The sequence below is a fragment of the Globicephala melas genome, chromosome 2 (assembly GCF_963455315.2).
Source record: "Globicephala melas chromosome 2, mGloMel1.2, whole genome shotgun sequence".
Lineage (NCBI taxonomy): Eukaryota > Metazoa > Chordata > Mammalia > Artiodactyla > Delphinidae > Globicephala > Globicephala melas.
In genome coordinates this window covers 177,579,563-177,605,124 of record NC_083315.2, presented here as the reverse complement: position 1 = coordinate 177,605,124, position 25,562 = coordinate 177,579,563, and the positions used below count along the sequence as shown (strand labels likewise).

Here is a 25,562-nt window from a genome sequence, read left to right as displayed (position 1 = left end):
CTGAGGCCTGTGGCAGGTGCAGATAGGGGCTGGAAGGGAATTCTTGGTAGAACCTGTGCTTTCCACTTCCTGCTCAGGACCTCCACCAGGCACCCTCTTCTGTATCCTACTATTTCATTGTTGTGGATTATGTTGTGTCTAGAAAATTTTGTGTGCATGTACATATTTGCTTAATTTTATTTTTATTATAGTTATATAAATATATCTATATCTATACATACACACACATATAGTATACAGGAATTAAGGTTGGTTTTCATGTCTTTAGTTTTCTTTTTCACAAAGGAGCTCAGTACAACCCTGAGCCTCACCGTAACGTTCAGTGTGAGACTGATGTTTGTGAAACTGGTAAATACCCCGAGAAGGCACATGAGACTTTTAAATTATTAATTTTTGTCCTCTTTTTGTACATGTGGAAGGAAGAGACACACCATCCTGCTTTCAGTCAAGCTGCACAAGCAGGTTGAGTTCTGCAACATGCAGTGTTACAGACTCTAGTGCCAGAGCGCCCCAACTCTGCACATGCAATGATCCTCGTTATTCACAGATTACATATTTTCAAATTCAGCTACTTGCTAGCTTATTAGCACCCCAAAATTAATGCTGTCATTTTGTGATCTTTCACGGACATTTACAATGTGGCCAGTTCTTTGAATCACCCAACACACACACACACACACACACACACACACACACACAAACACAATCCCAGCTGAGGTCAGTCAAGGTGATGCTCTCTTTTCTTGTTTCAACTCCCGTCCTGTAATTGAGCACTTTCTGGGGTCAAATTAGTGCCATGCTTTTCACAGTTCTGTGATTCTTGGCAATTGTTTAAAGTAGTCCCAGGCATACAGCTGAGGAACAGTCTAGTGTCCCTACGCACAAACGGCTGTGAGTGGACTTAGGGAAAATATACATGAGACATCAGCTTCATTCAGGCATGCGTTATATGGCCATGGGTGGTGAAATGATACTCATGTCTCCAATATGCAGCTCACCCAAAACCTGAAGACAAAACTCGCTGCTGCATATGGGATGCAGCCTTGGAAACTTGCCTTAATTCCAAATACAACCTGGCAAGTGGGGGCTTATGGCCAAGAAGACGGTGGGGTGGAGTGGACTGGAAATTATTAAGAGAAGAAATACAAGCTAAGGGGATTCTGGTTACATAGACTCAAAAGGATTCTTGCTAAAGGGAGACCAGGGTGATCAGATACCGTGTGGGTGATAGGGGGTTTGATGGCTTTGATCAAATACTGCGGGGGATCAGAGTTCAAGGGTAGGGGATTCTCATTATTCTCACTTAGCAGGGCTCTTGACAAAACCTGGCCATGCACATATAAACACAGAAGCCCACAGGTCAAGACTAGTTGAGAAGAGAATTACAAGGATCCTGTTGGCTAAGGGGTGGTCAGGGGTCTTTGTCACACTTAAGAAGAGGAATAATGAACATACAAGTAAACCAGGGATGCACACAGACACACAGAGAAAAGACCATCTGAGGATTCAGTGAGAAGACGTCCATCTGCAAGCAAAGGAGAAAGGCCTGAGAAGGACCCAAACCTGCTGACACCGTGACCTTCGACTTCTTGCCTCCAGGCCTGAGAGGAATCCATTGCTGTTGTTTAATCCACCCAGTCTGTTATTCTGTAATGGCCACACTAGCCAACGAGTACACCTATAATATAGACGCAGATAGACATATATGGAAATGTAAGTATCGTATTGGAAAAGAAACATCACCCATTCTTCAGAGGTGACATGAAGCGGTGTCCACCCTGGATCTCAGCCAGCACCCTCCTCCACAGCCCTAGAGAAGGACCAGCAGGGACCATCTTTATATGGAATCATGCTTCCACCTGCACATCACACCCAGGCTCAAGGGGAAAGCACAGCACCTGTGCTACTCAGAGTCAGGGTTCTCATCTTCACTGACATAACTCTCTTAGAGTCAGAGCATTGATCAAAATGAACATGAAAATCTTCTGGTCATTTCTCCTCTTGCGGGCATCCCTCAGCTGTGAGCATCTCCTGGGTCTGAGGGAGGTGGAGTTATGGGATGACATCTGTGAAGTGGGTGTCTCCTTGATTCTCCTTCGCAGGCGTACTGTCCCAGGTGCTGCTGTAGGAATCGGGCCCAGGACTATTGAAGATCCTCTCCCTTACCCGCTCAGTCTCTGGATTCTCCATCACAAACAGTGCTGGCTGCTGGACTGGATCCCTCAACCCCAGGGAAAGCGCTGAGGAGACTGGGGTGCTTTGGTTCTGGGAATAGCACAGCACACAGGCTGTCTCTCCAGAAATGACTCTCCACCTCAGAGACAGCTCACAAATTCTATGTTTCCTGCAGCTCAGCTCTGTGATGACCTAGGACACAGCCCTGTGTTACTGTCCCAGGAGGCCCAGTGAGAAGTCAGGGTTAGTTCAGACAGGACCCTCCCTGCAGGGGCGCTCCAACCACCAGGGGGCGATCAGGGTCATCCGGAAACAAGAGGACCCATTTCATGGCAGATGCAGAGGTTGGGATGGAGGGATTTTCTCTCAGAAGCTGTGGTTTCTCCACTGGACCATTGCCGCCCTTGAAAGCCTCATCCACTATGATTCCAGGGAACTTTCTTGTCTCTAAACTTGAGACTTTTTCATGGAGTCAGGCTTGTCTGTCTTTCCCCATCTATCTTAGGAAGAGCCACACAGAAATATTTCTCCAAGAGACCTTTATTTGAAGGTTAGGTCACTACTTTCTGTTAATAGTTGTCAAGTGTTTAATCGTTTAATGACATAAATAATTTTTACTGTTGAACTTTACATCTGCTTTCCAGCATCAGATGGATTTCCAATTCCTCTCATCCTGAAAACCTCTCCAGTCCTGTCTGATGCAACTCCTTTCACTTGAATAGAATGAGTCATGTTGATATTCGGAAATTGACGTCCATACAGCACTGTAGTCATTCTCTGCTCAGGGGACCTTTGGAAATGTCGGGACACAGGCTGGGCTGTAACATGTAGGCTGTGTTGCCTGCACCTTGTTATACAGTGTGGAGATTGATAATAGAAATTTAGATAAAATAGAAAGATAGATAAAAGAGAACAGAAACAGGTATATAATCATCGTATGGAAAATAACCATAAAAACTGACTACATAATCCATTTTTAGGGAGTGGTAACGGCTCGAAGGTGTAAAGATGATACAAGCACCCGTATGAAGTTATTTGAACAAACATAAATATTCAAACAAATTTGGTAAATGCTTTTCTAGCGCACTCCTCAATCCCATGGTCAGTGTCTGGTTTTCTCTCTGAGAAATTGACAAATATATTCCAATTGGCGGCCACTGGCATCCTTCCAGCAAGCGGATGAGGGGCCTTTTGCTCTACATCATCCCCAGTATTTGAATTGCTTATTATTTTGCCTTTAACTGTTGTAATAAGTGAGTAGCTGTATCTCGTCATGGTGTTATTTTATGTTTCCTTAATGAAGAATCTTGTTCAAACCTTTTATCTCTTCTTTGCGGAAGTATCTTCAGATCACTGGCACAGGGTTCATTATTTTCACTCTTTGTTACTGTTGTTGAGCTGTGAATTTGCTGTATATTCATGATACAAGTCCTTTATAAATATGATATTAGAGAGCACATTCTCCAAGTCTGTGCCTAATTCCCTTCTCAGTGAAGTTTTTGTTACTGTTACTGTTTTTGGTTTCAGGACAGAAATTTTAATGTATACAGAAAAACTACAAATTTATTTTATGTATGATGTTTGGGAGATTATACCTAAAAATTCATCATGAAACTCAAGGACACTCTTTTGTTTTTACCACATCCCTATGCCAGGCCTCGTTCTGGGATGGAGGGTTAAGTGCACCTTCTTGGAGGGAGCATGACCATGATGAGGTTCCTGAAGTTATTCCTTACGGGAGATTTATCCTACCTTCCCCATTAGATATATTTATTCCATCTCTTTATATAAGTATGAATCAAGATACTTGTTTCAGAACTTGTGTTAAGGTTATATACTAAGGCATTTTCTTTGCTTCTGTAATTGTTACAGCTTGTCACCCATGAGGAGCTCTTTCAGATTGTCTCCTGTATCCTCTTTACGGGCACCCATCCATTGGTGTGAACACTTCCTTACTTTCTGGTGCCACAAGAATCTGCAGGATAAGCATGTGTATTCTCTTCTGTGGCCCTGGAATTAGCCAGGCCTCACATGAGTCGTGGATCCTTTTCTGGAGAATAGCATTAGCAACCAGAAGCGTGGGTATTAGGACACTAATGCTGGTGTCCTGTCCACTGGGGGCATTGCCTCTAGACCCTATCAGCTAATAGACCTTGGAAATATGTCTGTGTGCTCTACCCCACGTATACACACACATGTCTGCAAATAGCTCTGTATCTCACCTTCTGACCTGTGTGAAGGTAAAAGTGAGATCATTCTTACATCTCCGATCCTACTGCAACATCACTTGGGGAAATCCAGGCTTTCCCCCTTGCTTGTCTGTTACTTTCCACCCAACAGTGAGATGCCTGGCTCCACCGATGCCATCCAGCTACTAATTGTTCAATTCCACATGCACAGTAGTAACAGAATTCTTAGCCGGATTCCTGATGAAAATACCGTTATCCACCGGGTTCTAGTGCTTACGTGCAGTGCTTACAACTCAGCCTTAAGACTCCACACATTGCCAAGGGACCTGAGTCAAAACCTATTTTTCCACCTTCTTCAGACATGTTAATTGTTAATGTTAATTGTTTACATGTTAATGTTACATGTTAATGTAAATGTCCACGTGTTAATTGTTAACATGTTAATTAACATGTTAATATGTTAATTCAAAAATTCACTAAAATATTAGGCATCATCTATACAGTGTGCATCGTTCCATCCTTGAGTCTCTGACTTATAGATGAAATTTATATTTATATTCAATAAGGTTCACTCTTTCTCCTATTACTATATATATTTTGACAAGTTCATAGTGCAATGTTTCCACCACCGCAATTTCATAGAGAAGAATTTCACTATCCTTAAATATTGCCCATGTTTCACATATCAAACATCTTCTCCCCAATTCCTGCTAAATGCTCATCCGCTTGCTTTATATATAGACTGAAGTTTTCCCAAATGTGAAATAGGTGAAATTGAAAGTTTTCAGACCGAATTTTTAAATAACAATATGCATTTAGGATTCCCTCATGTCCTTTCATGGTATAATAGTTTAATATTTAAATTGCTGAATACAGTTCCACAGCATGGATACATCACGCATTGTTTATGTACTAATATTTGGAAGAATGTATTTGTTGCTTGCATTTTTTCTCAGTTGTAAATGAAGAGACCACAATAATTCATGGGCAGTCAATGATGGAGCTCTAAGTTTCAAGTCACTTATGTAAATATTACGAGCATGACTCCTGAGATCTTACATTAAACTCTGTCTAGGTGTGTGAGTGACTGCACGGAGAATGGGCTCTGATGCAGAGACCACTCAGCTGACCCAGGCATCGTGCTGAAAGGATGTCAGAGCCCAGGCAATGTCCACACGAGGTGGACACAAGGCCCAGCCCTCAGACCTGGCTGAGCCCCAGCCTACAGTCAGGGTCACCCTCCCTTACACGTGAGTGTGCATCAGAGGAGCAGGTCCTGTCGCTGAACTTGAGCCTCTCACAGCGACCCTGCATGGGGCAGGGTGGGCTTGTCCTCCAGGCCCTCCCTAAGCAGAGACGGTGAACAAAGTAAAGAGCTGCTGTCAGTAGAAACTGTCAGGGGTTGTGGCAGGGTTTTGTGTATCAGTCAGCACCTGGAACGTTCTTATGCATTTCCGCCTGCGATCCTATTTCATATGTGGTAAGTATATGGCACAGTGGGACTGGATGAGGGGACAAAGGTCACACTGTGAACGGAGATGCTATGAAACAGTGCAGATCCAAGTCCAGGGCCAAGGTCCTCCCCAGGATGCAGGAGGACCTAACAGCTCAGGCAGGAATCCTGGGCTGTCCCAGGTAGGAAGACACACATGTGTCGGTATAGACGTAACACCATCTGACTCACACTTTAGCAGGACCACGCTGACACTGGCGAGGTAGTTACTTAGGAGACGTTGGGACACTATTACACCCTAACCACACTCGACCTCAAGGCATCCATTTCTAGTTTAATCTTGTAGTAGTTTTTGTTCCATTCAGCAGCCTATGGCAGCATTAACAATCTTAGTCTTTGTTATTCTGTGAGCACTTGTCTCTCTCCAAGATTTAAATTTGCTGCTGTCTTCGTTCTGTAATTATCTGATAAATTGGTGAGATTTTGATAATGTGCAACTTGCCCCGTTTTGAGGCTGTTTTAAGAACAGTAAATAAGAAGCATTTTTTCAGCTTCTCATCTCTCTGCGTCTCCAAGACGAGTATCAGCTTTATCGTAACACCCAGAAACTGGAAAGAGTTCCAATATCACACATCATCTTAATAAATAAGCCAATCGTGCTATGATCATTCTTTAATGCAACCTGTTATTAAAACCAGGATTCTTGATACACACGAAAACATGAGAGTATTCACAAATATTTGTGCTGACTAAAATAGGCCATAACAATAAATATATATATATATTTTTTTTGTTTTGTTTTGAACTTATATTATGTTACCAATTTTATAAATTCTAGAAAATGAAAAGTAACCTGAAGGAACAAGGGAAGATCAACGGTGATGTGGGGACAGGATGGAAGATAACAAGGGACAGGAAGGAGGAAATGCAGAAACTACTGAAAATAATGAGAGGATTGATTTGTTCTCTCCTGATAATGCTTATGCCTCCGTCAGTATTCATCACAGTGTTCATTCTGAGTGTGTGCGCTTTGTTACATGTCAAGAACCTCATTACAGTAATTACAAATAAAGGAATGCATGACATGGGAGGGAAGGAGTGAAGGGGAGATACTGAAACATAAGAAACTCTTGAAAATACTTCTCATCAACCCTGAACCTCTCCATATGTTTTAGGTAAACACGAGAAGAGAGCAAAGTCATCATGACCTCATTACAGGAGGGGGATCTGCAAACCTCACCCGGAAACTCCAACTCTGTCCTCTAGTAGGTTCCAGGGAGCAGCCTGGCCCAGAGCTCAGGTGCAGATGCTGGATCTAACGCTCACCCCATGTTTCTCCTTGGACACTACACACACCCTCCAACCTCTGGGTATAGTTTACACCTCTAACATGAGGGTAACAATGACAGCTACATGACGGGATGTGAGTGCACATGTAAGATGACATATAGGTCCTAAGGGTTTACTCTGGAACAATCAAACAATGAAAGTTATATTTCCCAGTTGCTACCAACACCACAAAATCCAAGACTCTCACACCTGCTCTGAGACCCTGCCCTTTCTGAGGACATTCAACGACATAGCCTCTTATATACTAGAAGGTCATGCAAATAGGATCCTTCCTCTGCTGATATAAAGCAGTCCCAGCCCTGACCCTGCAGCTCTGGGAGAGGAGCTCCAGCCCGGGATTTCCACGTGCCCAATTCGGGGTTCAGGACAGAACACTCACCATGGACTTTGGGCTGAGTTGGGTTGTCCTTGTGGCTATTTTACAAGGTAATTTATGGAGAGCAAGAGACACTGAGGATGTGAGTGGATGTGAGTGAGGGAATCAGTGGATGTGTGACAGTCTCCTGACCAGGATGTCTCTGTGTTTGCAGGTGTCCAGTGTGAAGTGCAGCTGGTGGAGTCTGGGGGAGGCTTGGTGAAGCCTGGGGGGTCTCTGCGACTCTCCTGTGCAGCCTCTGGATTCACCTTCAGTAGCTATGCCATGAGCTGGGTCCGCCAGGCTCCAGGGAAGGGGCTGGAGTGGATCTCAGCTATTAGTAGTGGTGGTAGCACATACTATGCAGACTCTGTGAAGGGCCGATTCACCATCTCCAGAGACAACTCCAAGAACACGCTGTACCTGCAAATGAACAGCCTGAGATCTGAGGACACGGCCGTGTATTACTGTGCAAAAGATACACAGTGAGGGGAAGTCAGTGTGAGCCCAGACACAAACCTCCCTGCAGGCAGAGAGGACGGGGGGATGCATGGGGTGCTCAGGACCCGCCTGCATAGAAGCTTAAACCAGTGACAGGTGCAGAGGGACAGGGAAGTTGCTTCCCCTTGGAGTTAATGATTTCCTTCCACTCCCAGCTGCCAGCTGCCCTCAGGGAAATTTCCTGCTGTGACCTTTTTGGCTCTGATGTGCACACACTCTCTGCAGGCACTAAAGGGAGAAGAAATATTCTCTGTTTGCAGATGAGACCTCTCCTTCATCCGGCCCCTACAGACCCCATATTCCTTGTCACAATCTGATTACGGTTCTCTCACCTCAGAAATGCACATGTTGTCCCCTCATGGTCCCTTCACCCCGCCAGCACAGGGGAATGACCCCACGGGGTTATGATGAGCTCCTGGGGTCTCTGCCCTCCTTGCAGCATGATATCTTCTGGGACCTCATCCACTCGGGTAGACACTGCTGTCCAGGGATTGCCCTTCTGTATTAGTCCCTTAGTCTCCTGATGAGGAGGTAGTCTGCCTGAGGACTGGACTCCTATTTCCCACAAGGCAGGGAGGAACACAAGCCCAGAAGTGGAAACCTGTCCCAGCCCGCCTGGGTCACGTCTGGGTGGTCTCTGAAAGCAACCCTGTGTTGCGTGCTAAGACCTGTCTCAGCCTCCACAGCGAGAATCCGCCTGGATAACGGGAACCAGGTGACGGAGTCCTGATCCTGCCCCCTCTCTGCTATTCCCCTACTTTCCCTAAGATGCCCACCCCATAAATGCTCTCTTCTACAGTAAATGAGGTTGTTTCCTAGTCAGCATTTCAAGATATATTGTTGTGAGTATACATGAACACACATAGTTATTGTGTTTATTTTGCATCCTGAAAGTTATTGAATTTATTGGTTTTAACAGTTTCTCATATGGAGTCTTCTCCTTTCCTTTATAAACATCATACTGTTTGCAAACAAGGAACGTTTCACTTCTTCCTTTCTGGTATGGGTGACTTATATGTCTATTTCTCACCTAAATTGCACTGGCTAAGACTTCCAATACCATGTGAGTAGCAGGATAGTCTCTTCAACAAAAATGGTGCAGGGAAAAGTGGATATCTGCGTCCAAAATAATGAAATCTGACCCTTAACCTATACCATAGTTGAAAAATTATCCCTGTTGAATTTGTGTTTACAATACACTCATATCTTCCGGATGTTATGTAAATGTCACCACAGTGAACATGCACTTTACCCTTTTCTGCTCACAAATTATCTTAGATTTTGTCTGCTCCTTTCTCCCAGTTTCCCTTCTCTCAAAAGGATGGGGTGGAGGTCCCTCTCGTATTTGTGGAGTCTGGGATCTAAGCACCAGACCAAGGTTCTCTAGCTGAGCTCAGTCTCTGTGCATTTCCCTGAGCAGAGAACAGAGAGAACATGGTCAGCACTGTCCTGGGATGGTCTCCACTGTCCTCGATCTCTTGTTGGAAATGGCCAGTGGTCATTCAAACCCAAAACTGTTTATCAATATAGATAACAGGGAACTGAGGATGGAGAGCATGGTCATGAAGCTCACACCCCTGAGACACAATCAATCCCACGCCCAAATCCATAGTCTCTGGCTTCCATCCATTCTGTAACCTGATTTCTGTCTCCACCTGTAACAAAGGATGGGGAAGGCTAAATCCTTAGACCACGGGTGTGCCTGGGACCTACAAGGATGGCTGAGATGAAGACGAAGGTTCTGTGTGAAGCTCTTTACAGGAACCTTCAGAAATCCAAACCTAGCATTAGATTTTGTTATATTCAGATATGATTGATGACGTTGTACAAGTGGAAAGAGATTTATTATGTACACACAAATAAGACCATGTGACATTGGTGATGGGATAGACACAGATCAGTGTAACAGATGATGTGTGCCTTTGGATAAGCTTAGTTTTAATTTCATAAGACGCATTATGTACAGAACATAAAACAGAATATACTTATTTATACACACATTTTAAAATATTGGAAATGTGAAAGATTTATTTAATAAAATTAACAGAAAATGCCAATTGCAGGAATATAATTAAAACATGTATATCTTAGCTATTAGGTGAAGCAAGCATTTACTACAAAATAAAGCAAAACAAGCCACAATCATAAAACTCAACATCAGGAAACACATGTCTCTGATCTGGAGATAGTGGGTCCGTTAAAAGTAACGTCATAAATACTCACATTAAATGAAATGGAAGTTTGAGACAGATTGTCATCTATTATGGAATTATATTTGTAGCAAGTTGATATCAAAATATTGTTTTATATATTATGATTATAAAATTTGGCAATGCTAGATATATTTAATGTGCTTATTTGGGTTTCAGAAAGTGTCTGGAGAGAACTGTAGTCATTTGTTTTATTTTTTTGTTTTATTTTTTAATTTTTGGCTGCGTTGGGTCTTCGTTGCTGCGCGCAGGCTTTCTCTAGTTGCGGCGAGTGGGGGTTACTCTTCGTTGCAGTGCATGGGCTTCTCATTACCATGGCTTCTCTTGTTGCAGAGCATGGGCTCTAGGCATGTGGGCTTCAGTAGTCATGGCAGGCGCGCTTCAGTAGGTGTGGGTCGCGGACTCTAGAGCGCAGGCTCCGTAGTTGTGGCGCACGGGCTTAGTTGCTCCACGGCATGTGGGATCTTCCCAGACCAGGGCTTGAACCCATGTCCCCAGCACTGGCAGGCAGATTCTTAACCACTGTGCCAACAGGGAAACCCTAGAACTATAATCATTTAAAATAGCTACTTGAATAATACAAGAAATTAAAATTATAGTAACCCACTCATCTCGTGTAGCTTTGTTCTAATGATCAGAAAGAAGGTACCATCACTTGACCTGATCCCAACGTCCCACACTGAACAAGTGTTCTACTAGGAGTGACAGGCTGAGTGAGTCCAAATGCCCCAGATGGCCCAGGGGAGCCTAAGTCAGTGCTTCTCCACTTATAAGGACAGGGATGCCCCACATGCAAATTTTCCTCCATTCTCTAGGGTAAAATGGACCCTTGGGCTGTGGGAGCTCACAGCTCTCTCCTCAGGCAGGGCTGAGGTCTCTGGGGAAGGCAGAGCTGTGGTCTAGAAGAAGATGAGGCTGTGGGGTTTCTCCTCTGCCTGGTGACAGCTCCCCAAGGTAGGGTCTCAGGTGTTAGGCATGGGTCTATGGGGATGGTTATGGCTGTAGGTGGCTCACAGGGACTGATTCTCCTTGCCTCCAGGTGTCCTGTCCCAGGTGCATCTGCAGGAGTCGGGCCCAGCACTGGTGAAGCCACAGCAGACCCTCTCCCTGACCTGTGCTGTCTCTGAATTCTCCATCACAACAAGTGGTTATTGCTGGAGCTGGGTCTGCCAACCTCCAAGGAAAGATCTAGAGTGGATGGGAATCATATGCTATAATGGTGCCACAGCATATAACCCATCCCTCAAGAGCCACACCTCCATCTCCAGCGACACGTCCAAGAACCAGTATTCCCTGCAGCTGAGCTCTGTGATCACAGAGGACACAGACACATATTACTGTGCAAGAGACACAGTGACGGGAAGTCAGTGTGAGCCCAGACACAAACCTCCCTGCACGTGAGACAGGAGGCCTGTGATGCAGCGGGCCGTAAGGGCCTCTGGAATGTACTCAGGACTCACCAATTTTGCATTTTGGCACCAGAAGCAGGTGCAGACGGTAGTTAATGGTGGTTTCCTGTCAGGGTCTGGGGTTTCCTCTCCATGTAGCATTTTTCCCAGGGGAACCTCTCTGGACCCATGCTTCTGTGCTTACACATTCAGTCTCTGAATTACAAAGGGTTTTTGAAATGGGGAAAATATTATCTCAGGTAAGAAAGGCAGAGAGTCAGAGTTAGATATTCAGGATTTCCCTTGTCTAAATCTAGTCTAAATTGACCTGTTTCAAAACTATTCCAGCGGATGTATAAAGAGTTGAACATACTCTTCCTTCCTCATTATGATATCTCAGCCCTGCCCTACTGTAGACCAGCTGTCCCTGCCAGGATGCTGGCTGTTGACTTGCCTGCTAACCTCTTGCATGAGAAGCATAAGTGCGCCGAGCAGCCCCGGATCCTCAGGGGGTCGCTGGGAAAGATGCCAGTTAGAGGGGACGTGGGTGGGGGTGTTTCTACATGTGCTCCTTGCTTCCAGGCCCAGTAGAATCCCTATACGCTTAGATCATACCTGCATCCTCTTCTACTGCGCCGTTTATTTTATGTAAAATATTCATCGTCACAGCTATTACCAATAGACAAGTAGTTGGTAGGGAATGGTTGTAGTCAGGTAGATAATAACATGAATTTTCAAAAACTGCTGAAAACCAGTCTATGCTCCTTTCTTCACCACAGCTTCTCAAGGGAGCACTAAAATGCAGGAAAATCACACATGTTCTCCTTCCAGGAAGAGTCCTGCAGCCTCACTAGGCACGCCCACCTCTGTCCAGGAACCCCTGCAGGGGCAGCCAGGCCCAGGGTGAGAAGCCCAGGCCTGGATTGGAGGTCTCACTGTGTCCTGATGTGTGCTCTCCAGCACATCACCTAACAAATCCAGGCAGCTGTTTAGCTTCACGTCTGTTAGATGCAGCTGAACTGCCACCTGCAGCACATGCTTGGTGTGAAAATGGAGAAACAAAATAATAAAAGTTGCTCTGAGTATTGGGGCCCAGGGTAGGCCACCCCAAAGTGCACCTCTGTTGTATATTGATTGCTGTGAATTAAAGTGACTTAAGAAAGCGCCAAGACAGAGAGACAGTCCGACCTTCCTTTCTGTCCCCCTGAAGCAAGAAATTAATCTCTCACGTGAAAGGTGCTCTCCCTGCAACTGGAAGGAGGAGGACACCCTCATCACCAGAGATGGGAATTTGGGCCTGGAAGCCTCTATGAACAAACCATGTTCCTTCTTTAATGCACCACCCCGCCCCCAAACTCTGCTTAGGTTCTACTAATTGGGCACCAATAACATACATTTCTTTGTCCTGTCAATTCCTCAGAAGTATGGCATCTTTAACTATATAAAAGCTGCCTGCTTTGGTCACTTCTAGATCCATTTTGATGACACATCCATGCACATGATTAAAAGTTATTTTATATCCTGTCAATCTGTCTTTGTTAGTTTTATTATGAGTCCAGCCTCAGGAACTCAAGAGGGGCAGAGGAGGAGATTTCCCTCCTGACAAATCCAAGTTGTCTTCTCTTCAGCCTCACGCTGTACAACTTCTTAGGATCCTCAGTCCTCACGGCTACTGTCACTCTGCTGACATCACCTTGCCAGGTCTGTTTTTCTGGCATCTCTTTTCTGCATTTCCATCTCACCATTCGATATTTCTTCCAAATCGGTGTGAGATTTCAGTGTCCATTGTCTGGATGTACACAGTTTATTAGTCATTCCCTATGAAAGGACCTCTTGGTCTTTTCCAAATTTTGGCAGATATGAATAATGCTCAGTGAGCATCGTGTGCAGGGTTCTCTCTGGACTAAAGTCTTATTGTCTTTCAGATACATACAAAGGAGCACTACTGCTGAAACATAGATACGGGTATGTTTAGTATTGCAGGAAGCCCCCAAAATGTCTCCCAATGTGCACCCTGTTCTGCATCCCCACCTGCTGTGAATGCCCCCCCCCCTGCTGCTTCACATCCTGCAGGTGTTTAAGGTTCTCAGAGTCCTGATCTGATCCACTCTTGTAAGTTTTCAGGGATATGTCCTTGTTCGGAATGCCACTTCCCTGTGACATATGTTCTCCCACAGCCTTATTTGCAAACTCTTTGTCTTTTTGGTCAGGTGTCTGTTAAGGATTTTAGCCCACTTTTTAATCCTTTGGTTTCTCTCTTATTGTTGAGTTTAAGGCTTCTTGGAACATATTAGATAACAATCAGATATACTGGATATGTCTTTTGCAAATATTTTCTCCCAATCTCTAGCTTACCTCTGGGTAAATTTCAAATGTGTTTTTTATGCTTCTCAAATATTACTTGTTGTGTTTCTATTACAATGAAAAGTGAAGTTAAACTTTCACTTCCTAAGCCATGGGAACTTCATGTGGGAACATGTCACAGTACACTCAACGCCTCATTCAGATACCACAAGGAGGGAATGAGAAAACAGAGGAGGGACTTCTTCAGAGATGCTCTTCTGGTAAAGAGAAATGTACCAATGTACCCTCCTTCCTGTGTTGCTGGTGAGAACTGTGCTGCGTGTCCACAGAGACACAGATCCTTGATGAGAGAGTGAGATTTCATCAGTTAGAATGACGGATTCCTAACAATAAATTTTACCCGTGATGGATCTCAGTTTATGAATGACTGTAACTTGAATGATTCAATGGATTTAGCAATGGTTGAAAACAAAATCAATACCTTGAATTATTATTATTAATTTTAATTTATGTTGCCCCAGAGAAGAGTTTGACAATTACAATTTCAGTAACACATTTCCATAATTTTTACTTATTCCTGTTAAAATTTAGACAACATGTTGTTTCATAATGAATGTTTCATCTACATCCCTCACATTTGAAACTGGATTCCAAGTGGACCTAGAAAATGAAATGTGAGAACAGTGAATGTCCCCACATTCAGTAACGTCTAAGGCAACAAATCAAACATCACACGAGGACGCTGCTGATTTCCAACTATAGATCCCGCTTCTTCTTTGCCCAGTGATTCCAGGAAAGCTACTAAATGACCTAAACCCTCTGGTCCCAATGTTGCTGAAGCTCACACCTCATTCTGAGCTTATCCCCTCAAGAGTTTATAAGGTAAAACACAGAGACCATCAGAAGGACCTGTCCACAAGGTCCCCAAGAAGCCACCACCATCAGCCCTTCTCCCTCACATCACGATGGTCAGGCCCTCTTGATGTGACCATCACTGGTAACCTGCAGAGCAAGATGACTGAAATCTCCCCACTACATTTCCCATCACCCACTGGGCATCTCTAATAGATATTCCCTCAAGCATTATCATATGATCCAGTCTCCAGACATAATTTCCTCCAATTATCTCCACAAAGGAAAAATAACTTTTTTAGTTCTGGTGACCTAACACATTTTTCCTATGGTTAAATGGACCCTAACAACACATCCCCACCCACTGAAACATAAAGACACCTGTTATATATCCTTCTATGTTAACACGAATTTGGATGGATCTCCTCTAATCCACCAGCTCAAGAAGGGCAGGTCAGATGCTGGGGCATCTGTACAAATGCAGGCCCTTCTCCCACCTGCTGAATAATGGGCTCATCTGGTTCCAGGTTTTAGATGCCATCGTTTCCGCTCCCCTATCCCACAGCATATCAACTCAATTTTCAGGTCCTGACAAAAGGGTCCAGACTTGTCCTGTGATTCTTGCCCATATCACTGTGGTTGGCCCTCCTATTATCAACATTCAAGCAGGCTGATTCTTTAGTATTTAATTTACTCTGCAAATATTATTGGAAAAGCTACAAAAAGTATAGTACTGTGTTCATGAAAGAGTATGGAGTAAATATCTTCTCACAGACGGCAGGCTCGACACCAGTCAGTGTACAGATGAAATCACTGGGGTGAGAGAAAGGTGACCTGCCCCAGACACACAGGTGTGGCCTCTCAGTGCAGGAGTGGAGCCAGCGCTACATGTACAGGGTGTCAGTCAGAGATGGGGACTCACATTGGTCTTTCTGGTTCCCAGAAGAAGTAACATCACTGATGACACTCACGTCAAAATCCAACACCCCTGGCAAACCCACTATAAATGTCAGACATACCATTACCATCGTGATCCCCAATTTACATCCTTGCAGACTGAAATGCAGATGGTGAGGCCACATCCTCAGTGCCCACAGTGAGATGGGATGGAGCTGTGTTCTGCTCTCCAGCACCATTTACTTATATGACCTCAGGCACAGTCCCAGGACTCACTGACCCAGGGACTCGGGATAGCTGCTCTCAGGTGGACTTTTCAAAGGAACCCATTTCCGGAGGTGGGGCTTTCCTTTGACTATGACGCCCTCATACTCTGCAAGCCATTCACTGTGTAAGTTTACTTCCAAGAATCATGCATGTTCTCTCACCCAGTGCAGTGGGAACTGTGTTCCCTGAGCTCCAATGTCACTGTCTGTGACAGAGTTACAAATGAACACTTCTAGAAGGAGTGAGTCTGTGCACTGTGACCAGGTCACCTGCCCAGCATGTTGGAGTCCTGAGGAGCTTCCAGGAGCTGTCTGTTCTAGACCTTGCTAGCCCTGGGGATTCCTCAACGTCCACCCGCAAGGGAGGGGCCCTGAAGCTCGCGGTGTTCCTGCAGACACTCAGTTGTGCACAGGAAACAGGCAGGTCAGGCTACTGTCCATGTAAGCATTGCTGGGATCCATGACCATCTCAGCAAGAATGACTACCTTGTCCACAAAATACACGGTGTGTTTAGTTGTTAAGAGTAAATCCACCTCCAGAGCAACTCCTGATAACATTTAAACTGTTTCAGGTGAGGAAATGTTCACCCAAATTAAGGGAAACACGAAATCCGTTGTGAATTATGATAAACATTAAATTTTACCTGACTTTGTCTGAATTCAATGTCCTTATTACATGTATGGTTTCTCTCAAATACTTGCACATCCAGGAAATAAACATGAGGTAATGCAGAAAGGAAAAAACAAGAGTCTGTGTCTGACATCTTGGAGGACCCTGAATGTGTGATGGGTATTTATGTGAAATATATACATCCACGGGATTAAAGTCTATTCCCCAAACCTGCCATTAATCCTTGAGCACAGCTGACTTCCTGACTAGCCCTTCAGCATCATTTCATTCCTGGACACAGAGTCCCCCAGGCATAGGGAGGGGACCCCATGTGGGGCTGAGTTCTCTGAGGGCACAGTCAGCACCCTCCTCAGGTGGAGCCCCAGAGACTGGGACCTCCCTTCACTACTTTCTGATTTTTATAGACTGGTCCCTCCCGTATGCAAACATCCCCTTATGTCACAAGGTAAAAACAAAGTACCAGTTCACTTAAATTCGGGTTTCTCCTCATGCTTGAAGAGAATTTCTGGGCTTCTTGAATCCCATCTGCAAGAAGATGAATCCACTGTGGTTCTTCCTCTTCCTGGTGTCAGCTCCCAGAGGTGAGTTTCTCAGGGACTCAGACGTGAACACATGGGGAAGCTGATTCTGAGCCCATGAGTCACCGTGTTTGTATCTGTCCACAGGTGTCCTGTCCCAGGTGCAGCTGCAGGAGTCGGGACCCAGCCTGGTGAAGCCCTCACAGACCCTCTCCCTCACCTGCACTGTCTCTGGATTCTCAATAACCAGTGATAGTGTAGCCTGGGTCCGACAGCCTCCAGGAAAGGGGCTGGAATGGGTTGGTGCGATGGGTTATAGTGGAAGCGCATATTATAACCCAACTCTTAAGTCCCGGCTCAGCATCACCAGGGACACCTCCAAGAGCCAAGTCTACTTATCGCTTAGCAGCCTGACAACTGAGGACACAGCCGTGTATTACTGTGCGAGAGACACAGTGAGGGGAAGTCAGTGTGAGCCCAGACACAAACCTCCCTGCACGGAGGTCCGTTACCACGAGGGGGCGCGCAGGACCCAACAAGTACAGGGCTGAGGCCTGTGGCAGGTGCAGAGAGGGGCTGGGAGGGAATTCTTGTTAGAACCTGTGCTTTCCCCTTCCAGCCCAGGACCTCTACCAGACACCCTGTTCTGTATCCTAATGTTTCTTTGTTGTGGATTATGAAGTGTCTAGAAAATTTTGTGTGCATGTACATATTTGCTTAATTTTTATTTTTATTATAGTTGTGTATATATATTTTCATATGCACAGACACATATAATACTCAAGAATTAAGGTTGTTTTTCATTTCTTTATTTACCTTTTTCTCAAAGGAGCTCAGAACAACCCTGCGGCTCACCATAATTTTCAATTTCAGCCTGAAGTTCGTGAAACGTGTAAATATCCTGAGAGTGCACATGAGACTTTTAAACAGTATTAATTGTTGTTTTGCTTTTGTAGATGTGGAAGGAGAGACACACCGTCCTACTTTCAGGCAACCTGCACAAGCATTCTGAATTCTGCAGCAGGCAGTGTTATAGACTGTAACGCCAGAGTGCTCCAATACTGCACGTGCAATTATCCTCGTTATTCACAGATTCCATAACTGCAAATTCACCTACTTCTAGCTTTTATGAGCACCACAAAATAAATACTGTCATTTTGTGGTCATTCACGGACATTTACAATGCAGCTGCTTGTTTGAATCATGCAACACACAAGTGCACACACACACACACACACACACACACACACACACATTCTCAGCTGAGGTCAGTCAAGGTGATGCTCTCTTTTCTTGTTTCAACTCCCATCCTGTAATTGAGCACTTTTTGGGGTCACATTAGTGTCATGCTTTTCACATTTCTGTGATTCTTGGCAATTGTTTAAAGTAGTCCCAGGCATAGGGCTGAGGAACACTCTAGTGTCCCTACGCACAAATGGCTGTGAGTGGACTTAGGGAAAATGTACATGAGACATCAGCTTCATTCAGGCATGCGTTATATGGCCATGGGTGGTGAAATGATACTCATGTCTCCAATATGCAGCTCACCCAAAACCTGAAGACAAAACTCGCTGCTGCATATGGGATGCAGCCTTGGAAACTTGCCTTAATTCCAAATACAGCCTGGCAAGTGGGGGGCTTATGGCCAAGAAGAGAGTGGGGTGGAGTGGACTGGAAATTATTAAGAGAAGAAATACAAGCTAAGGGGATTCTGGTTACATAGACTCAAAAGGATTCTTGCTAAAGGGCGACCAGGGTGGTCAGATACCATGTGGGTGATGGGAGGTTTGAAGGATTTGATCCAATATTGACGGTGATCAGAGTTCAAGGGTAGGGGATCCTCATTATTCTCACTAAGCAGAGCTCTTGACAAAACCTGGCCATGCACATATAAACACAGAAGCCCACAGGTCAAGACTAGTTGAGAAGAGAATTGCAAGGATCCTGTTGGCTAAGGGGTGGTCAGGGGTCTTTGTCACACTTAAGAAGAGGAATAAAGAACAGACAAGTAAACCAGGGATGCACACAGACACACATAGAAAAGACCATCGGAGGACTCAGTGAGAAGACGTCCATCTGCAAGCAAAGGAGAAAGGTCTGAGAAGGACCCAAACCTGCTGACACCGTGACCTTAGACATCTTGCCTCCAGGTCTGAGAGGAATCCATTGCTGTTGTTTAATCCACCCAGTCTGTTATTCTGTAATGGCCACACTAGCCAACGAGTACACCTATAATATAGATGCAGATAGACATATATGGAAATGTAAGTATCGTACTGGAAAAGAAACATCACCCATTCTTCAGAGGTGACATGAAGCGGTGTCCACCCTGGATCTCAACCAGCACCCTCCTCCACAGCCCTAGAGAAGGACCAGCCGGGACCATCTTTATATGGAAACATGCTTCTCTCCTGCACATCACATCCAGGCTCAAGGGGAAAGCACAGCACCTGTGCTACTCAGAGTCAGGGTTCTCATCTTCACTGACATAACTCTCTGAAAGTCAAAGCATTGATCAAAATGAACATGAAAATCTTCTGGTCATTCCTCCTATTGCTGGCATCCCTCAGCTGTGAGCATCTCCTGGGTCTGAGGAAGGTGGAGTTATGGGGTGACATCTGTGAACTGGATGTCTCCTTGTTTCCCCTTCGCCAGGTGTCGTGTCCCAGGTGCCGGTGCAGGAATTGGGCCCAGGACTATGGAAGACCCTCTCCCTTACCCGCTCAGTCTCTGGATTCTCCATCACAGACAGTGCTGGCTGCTGGGACTGGATCCCTCAGCCCCCAGGGAAAGCGCTGAGGAGACTGGGGTGCTTTGGTTCTGGGAAATAGCACAGCATACAAGATGTCTCTCCAGAAATGACTCTCTACCTCCAGAGATAGCTCACAAATTCAGTTTTCCCTGCAGCTCAGCTCCGTGATGACCTAGGACACAGCCCTGTGTTACTGTCCCAGTTGATTCAGTGAGAAGTCAGGATGAGTCCAGACACGACCCTCCCTGCAGGGGCCGCTCCAACCACCAGGGGGCGCTCAGGGTCATCTGGAAACAAGAGGACCCATTTCAGGGCAGGTGCAGAGGTTGGGATGGAGGGATTCTCTCTCAGAAGCTGTGGTTTCTCCACTGGATCATTGCCGCCCTTGAAAGCCTCATCCACAGTGATTACAGGAAACTTTCTTGTCTCTAAACTTCAGACGTTTTTCATGGATTCAGGCTTGTCTGTCTTTCCCCATCTATCTTTGGAAGAGCTGCACAGATATATTTCTTCTTGAGACCTTTATTTGAATATTAGGTTACTACTTTCTGTTATTAGTTGTCAAGTTTTTAATCGTTTAATGACATAAATAATTTTTACTGTTGAACTTTAAATCTGCTTTCCACCAGATGGATTCCATCAGATGGATTTCCAATTCCTCTCATCCTGACAATCTCTCCAGTCCTGTCTGATGCAACTCCTTTCACTTGAATAGTATGAGTCATCCTGATATTCGGAAATTGATGTCCATACAGCACTGCAGGCATTTTCTGCTCAGGGGACCTTTGGAAATGTCGGGACACAGGCTGGGCTGTAACATGTAGGCTGTGTTGCCTGCACCTTGTCATCTAGTGTGGAGATTGATATTAGATAATTAGATAAAACAGAGAGATAGATAAAAGGGAACAGAAACAAGTATATCCTAGTCGTATGGAAAATAACCGTAAAAACTGACTACATAACCCATATTTAGGGAGTGGTAAAGGCTCGAAGGTGTAAAGATGATACAAGAACCCGTATGAAGTTATTTGCATTAACATAAATATTTTTAAAACTTTTGTAAATACTCTTCTAGCTCACTCCTCAATCACTTGATGAGTGTCTGGTTTTCGCTCTAAGAAATCGACAAATATATTCCAATTGGCGGCCACTGGCATCCTTCCAGCAAGCGGATGAGGGCCTTTTGCCCTACATCATCCCCAGTATTTAAATTTTTTTTTATTTTGTGCTTTAACTGTTGTAATAATTGAGTAGCAGTATTTCATCATCGTGTTATTTTATGTTTCCTTAATGAAGAATCCTGTTAAAACCTTTATCTCTTCTATGTTTAAGTATCTTCAAATCACTGGCACAGTGTACATTATTTTCATTATTTGTTGCTGTCGTTGAGCTGTTAATTTGCTGTATATTCATGATACAAGTCCTTATGAATATGATACTAGAAAGCACATTCTCCAGGTCTGTGCAAAATTCCCTTATCAGTGAAGTTATTGCTACAGTTGCTATTGTTGTTTTCAGAACAGAATTTTTAATGGATACTGAAAAATTACAAATTTATATGATGAATGATGTTTGGTGTATTATATCTAAAAATTCATCATGTAACTCAAGGGCGCCCATAATTTCTGCCATGTCCATACTCCAGGCCACTTTCAGGGATGGAGGGTTAAGTTCACCTTCTTGAAGGGAGGATGACCATGATGAGGTATCTGAAGTTATTCCTTAAGGGAGATTTATCCTACCTTCCCATTAGATATATTTATTCAATCTCTTTATATAAGTACGAGTCAAGGTATTTGTTTCATACCATGTGTTGAGGTTATATAGTAAGGCATTTTCATTGCTTCTGTAATTGTGACCACTTGTCAGCCACGGGGAGCTCTTTCAGATTGTCTCCTGTATCCTCTTTACGGGCCCCCATCCATTTGTGTGAACACTTCCTCACTTTCTGGTGCTACAAGAATCTGCAGGATAATCATGTGTATTCTCTTCTCCGGCCCTAGAATTAGCCATGCCTCAGCTGAGTTGCGTATCCCATTCTGGAGAATAGTAATAGGAATTAGAAGATTGGGTATTAGGATACTAATGCTGGTGTCCTGTCTACTGGGAGCATTGGCTCTAGACCCTATAAGCTAAAAGACCTTGGAAATATATCTGTGTGCACTACCCCACGTATACACACACATGTCTGCAACTAGCTCTGTATCTCACCTTCTGACCTGTGTTAAGGTAAATGTGAGACAATTCTTACATCTCCAATCCTAGTGCAACAACACATGATTAAATCCAGATTTTCCACCTTGCTTTTCTGTTACTTTCCATCCAACAGTGAGAAGCCTGGCTCCACCGATGCCATCCAGCTACTAATTGTTCAATTCCACATGCACGGTAGTAACTGAATGCTTAGCCTGACTCCTGATGGAAATACCATTATCCACCAGGCTCTAGTGCTTACGTGCAGTGGCTTAGAACTTAGCCTTCAGACTCCACTCATTTCCAAAGTCACTTAGGTCAAAACCTACTTTCCCACCTTCTCCAGCCATGTTAATTCATAGATTCACTATGATATTAGTTATCATGTATACAGTGTGCATTGTTCCATCCTTCAGTCTCTGAACTTCTAAATGAAATTTATATTTATATTAAAAAGGTTCTCCTATTACTGTATATATTTTGACAAATTCATAGTGCAATGATTCCACCACTGCAATTTCATTGAGAAGAATTTCACTATCCCTAAATATTGTCCATGTTTATCTTATGAAAAACCTTCTCCCAAATTCCTGCTAAATGCTTATCTTATTGGTTTATATATAGACTTGCCTTTTCCCAAAGGTGAAATAGATGAAACCGAACGTTTTCAGACCGATTTTTTAATTAGCAATATGCATTTAGGATTCCCTCAAGTCGTTTCATGGTATAATACTTTAATATTTAGATTGCTGAATACAATTTCACAGCATGGATACATCACTCATTGTTTATCTTCTAATTTATGGAAGAACGTATTTGTGGCTTCCAATTTTTCTCAGTTGTAAATGAAGAGACCACAATATTTCATGGACAGTCGATGATGGAGCTCTAAGTATCAAGTCACTTATGTAAATATTACGAGCATGACGTTGGGGTCTTACATTAAGCTCTGTCTAGGTGTGTGACTGCGTGGAGAAAGTGCTGTGATGCAGAGACCACTCAGCTGACCCAGGCATCGTGCTGAAAGGATGTCAGAGCCCAGGCAATGTCCACACGAGGTGGACACAAGGCCCAGCCCTCAGACCTGGCTGAGCCCCCAGCCTACAGTCAGGGTCACCCTCCCTTACACGTGAGTGTGCATCAGAGGAGCAGGTCCTGCAGGTGAACTTGAGCCTCTCACAGCGACCCTGCATCAGGCAGGGTGGGCTTCTCCTCCAGGCTCTCCCTAAGCAGAGACGGTGAACAAAATAAAGACCTGCTGTCAGTAGAAACTGTCAGGGGTTGTAGCAGGGTTTTCTGCGTCAGTCAGCACATGGAACATTCTTATTCATTTCCACGTGCGATCCTATTTCATATGTGGTAAGTATATGGCACAGTGGGACTGGATGAGGGGTCAAAGGCCACACTGTGAGCGGAGATGCTATGAAACAGTGCAGATCCAAGTCCAGGGCCAAGGTCCTCCCCAGGATGCAGGAGGACCTAACAGCTCAGGCAGGAATCCTGGGCTGTCCCAGGTAGGAAGACACACCTGTGTGGGTAGAGACGTAACACCATCTGACTCACACTTTAGCAGGACCACGCTGACACTGGCGAGGTAGTTACTTAGGAGACGTTGGGACACTATTACACCCTAACCACACTCGACCTCAAAGCATCCATTTCTAGTTTAATCTTGTAGTAGTTTTTATTCCATTCAGCAGCCTATGGCAGGATTAACAATCTTAGTCTTTGTTATTCTGTGAGCACTTGTCTCTCTCCAAGATTTAAATTTGTTGCTGTCTTCGTTCTATAATTATCTGATAAATTGGTGAGATTTTGATAATGTGCAACTTGCCCCATTTTGAGGCTGTTTTAAGAACACTAAATAAGAAGCATTTTCTCAGCTTCTCATCTCTCTGCATCTCCACGACGAGTATCAGCTTTATTGTAACAACCAGAAACTGGAAAGAGTTCTAATATCACACATCAGCTTAATAAATAAGCCAATCGTGCTATGATCATTCTTGAAATGCAACCTGTTATTAAAACCAGGATTCTTGATGCACACAAAAACATGAGAGTATTCACAAATATTTGTGCTGAGTAAAATAAGCCATGACAATAAATATATATATATATATATTTTGTTTTGAAAATACGTTATGTTCCGATTTTTATAAATTCTAGAAAATGAAAAGTAACCTGAAGGAACAAGGGAAGATCAACGGTGATGTGGGGACAGGATGGAAGACAACAAGGGACAGGAAGGAGGAAACCCAGAAACTACTGAAAATAATGAGAGGAATTGATTTGTTCTCTCCTGATAATGCTGATGGCTCCGTCAGTATTCATCACAGTGTTCATTCTGAGTGTGTGCGCTTTGTTACATGTCAAGAACCTCATTAAAGTAATTTCAAATGAAGAAATGCATGACTTGGGAGGGAAGGAGTGAAGGGAAGATACTGAACATAAGAGACTCTTGAAAATACTTCTCGTCAACCCTGACCCCCTCCATATATTTTAGGTAAACACGAGAAGAGAGCAAAGTCATCATGACCTCATTACAGGAGGGGGATCTGCAAACCTCACCCGGAAACTCCAACTCTGTCCTGTAGTAGCTTCCAGAGAGCAGACTGGCCCAGAGCTCAGGTGCAGATGCTGGATCTAACGGTCACCCCATGTTTCTCCTTGGACACTACACACACCCTCCATTCCTCTGGGTGTAGCTTACACCTCTAACATGAGGGTAACAATGACAGCTACATGACGGGATGTGAGTGCACATGTAAGATGACATACGGGTCCTAAGGGTTTACTCTGGAACAATCACACAATGAAAGTTATATTTCCCAGTTGCTACCAACACCACAAAATCCAAGACTCTCACACCTGCTCTGAGACCCTGGCCTTTCTGAGGACATTCAATGACATAGCCTCTTATATACTAGAAGGTCATGCAAATAGGGTCCTTCCTCTGCTGATATAAAGCAGCCCCAGCCCTGACCCTGCAGCTCTGGGAGAGGAGCTCCAGCCCCGGATTCCCACGTGCTCCATTCGGGGTTCCGGACAGAACACTCACCATGGACTTTGGGCTGAGCTGGGTTGTCCTTGTGGCTATTTTACAAGGTAATATATGGAGAGCAAGAGACACTGAGGATGTGAGTGGATGTGATTGAGGGAATCAGTGAATCTGTGACAGTCTCCTGACCAGAATGTCTCTGTGTTTGCAGGTGTCCAGTGTGAGGTGCAGCTGGTGGAGTCTGGGGGAGGCTTGGTGCAGCCAGGGGGGTCTCTGCGACTTTCCTGCGCAGCCTCTGGATTCACCTTCAGTAGCTATGCCATGAGCTGGTTCCGCCAGGCTCCAGGGTAGGGGCTGGAGTGGATCTCAGCTATTAGTAGTAGTGGTGGTTACACAAACTAGGCAGACTCTGTGAAGGGCCGATTCAGCATCTCCAGAGACAACTCCAAGAACACGCTGTATCTGCAAATGAACAGCCTGAGATCTGAGGACACGGCCGTGTATTACTGTGCGAAAGATACACAGTGAGG

General features: G+C 44.5%; 1 gene segment (V, D, J or C); it reads left to right on the top strand.

The window, feature by feature from the left end:
* Positions 1–7,547: 7,547 nt before the first annotated feature.
* LOC132596739 (immunoglobulin heavy variable 3-23-like) lies at positions 7,548–8,011 on the top strand. The segment is given in 2 exon segments: positions 7,548–7,593; positions 7,698–8,011. Coding segments are annotated over 2 exon segments (360 nt in total).
* The last annotated feature ends 17,551 nt before the right edge of the window (positions 8,012–25,562 follow it).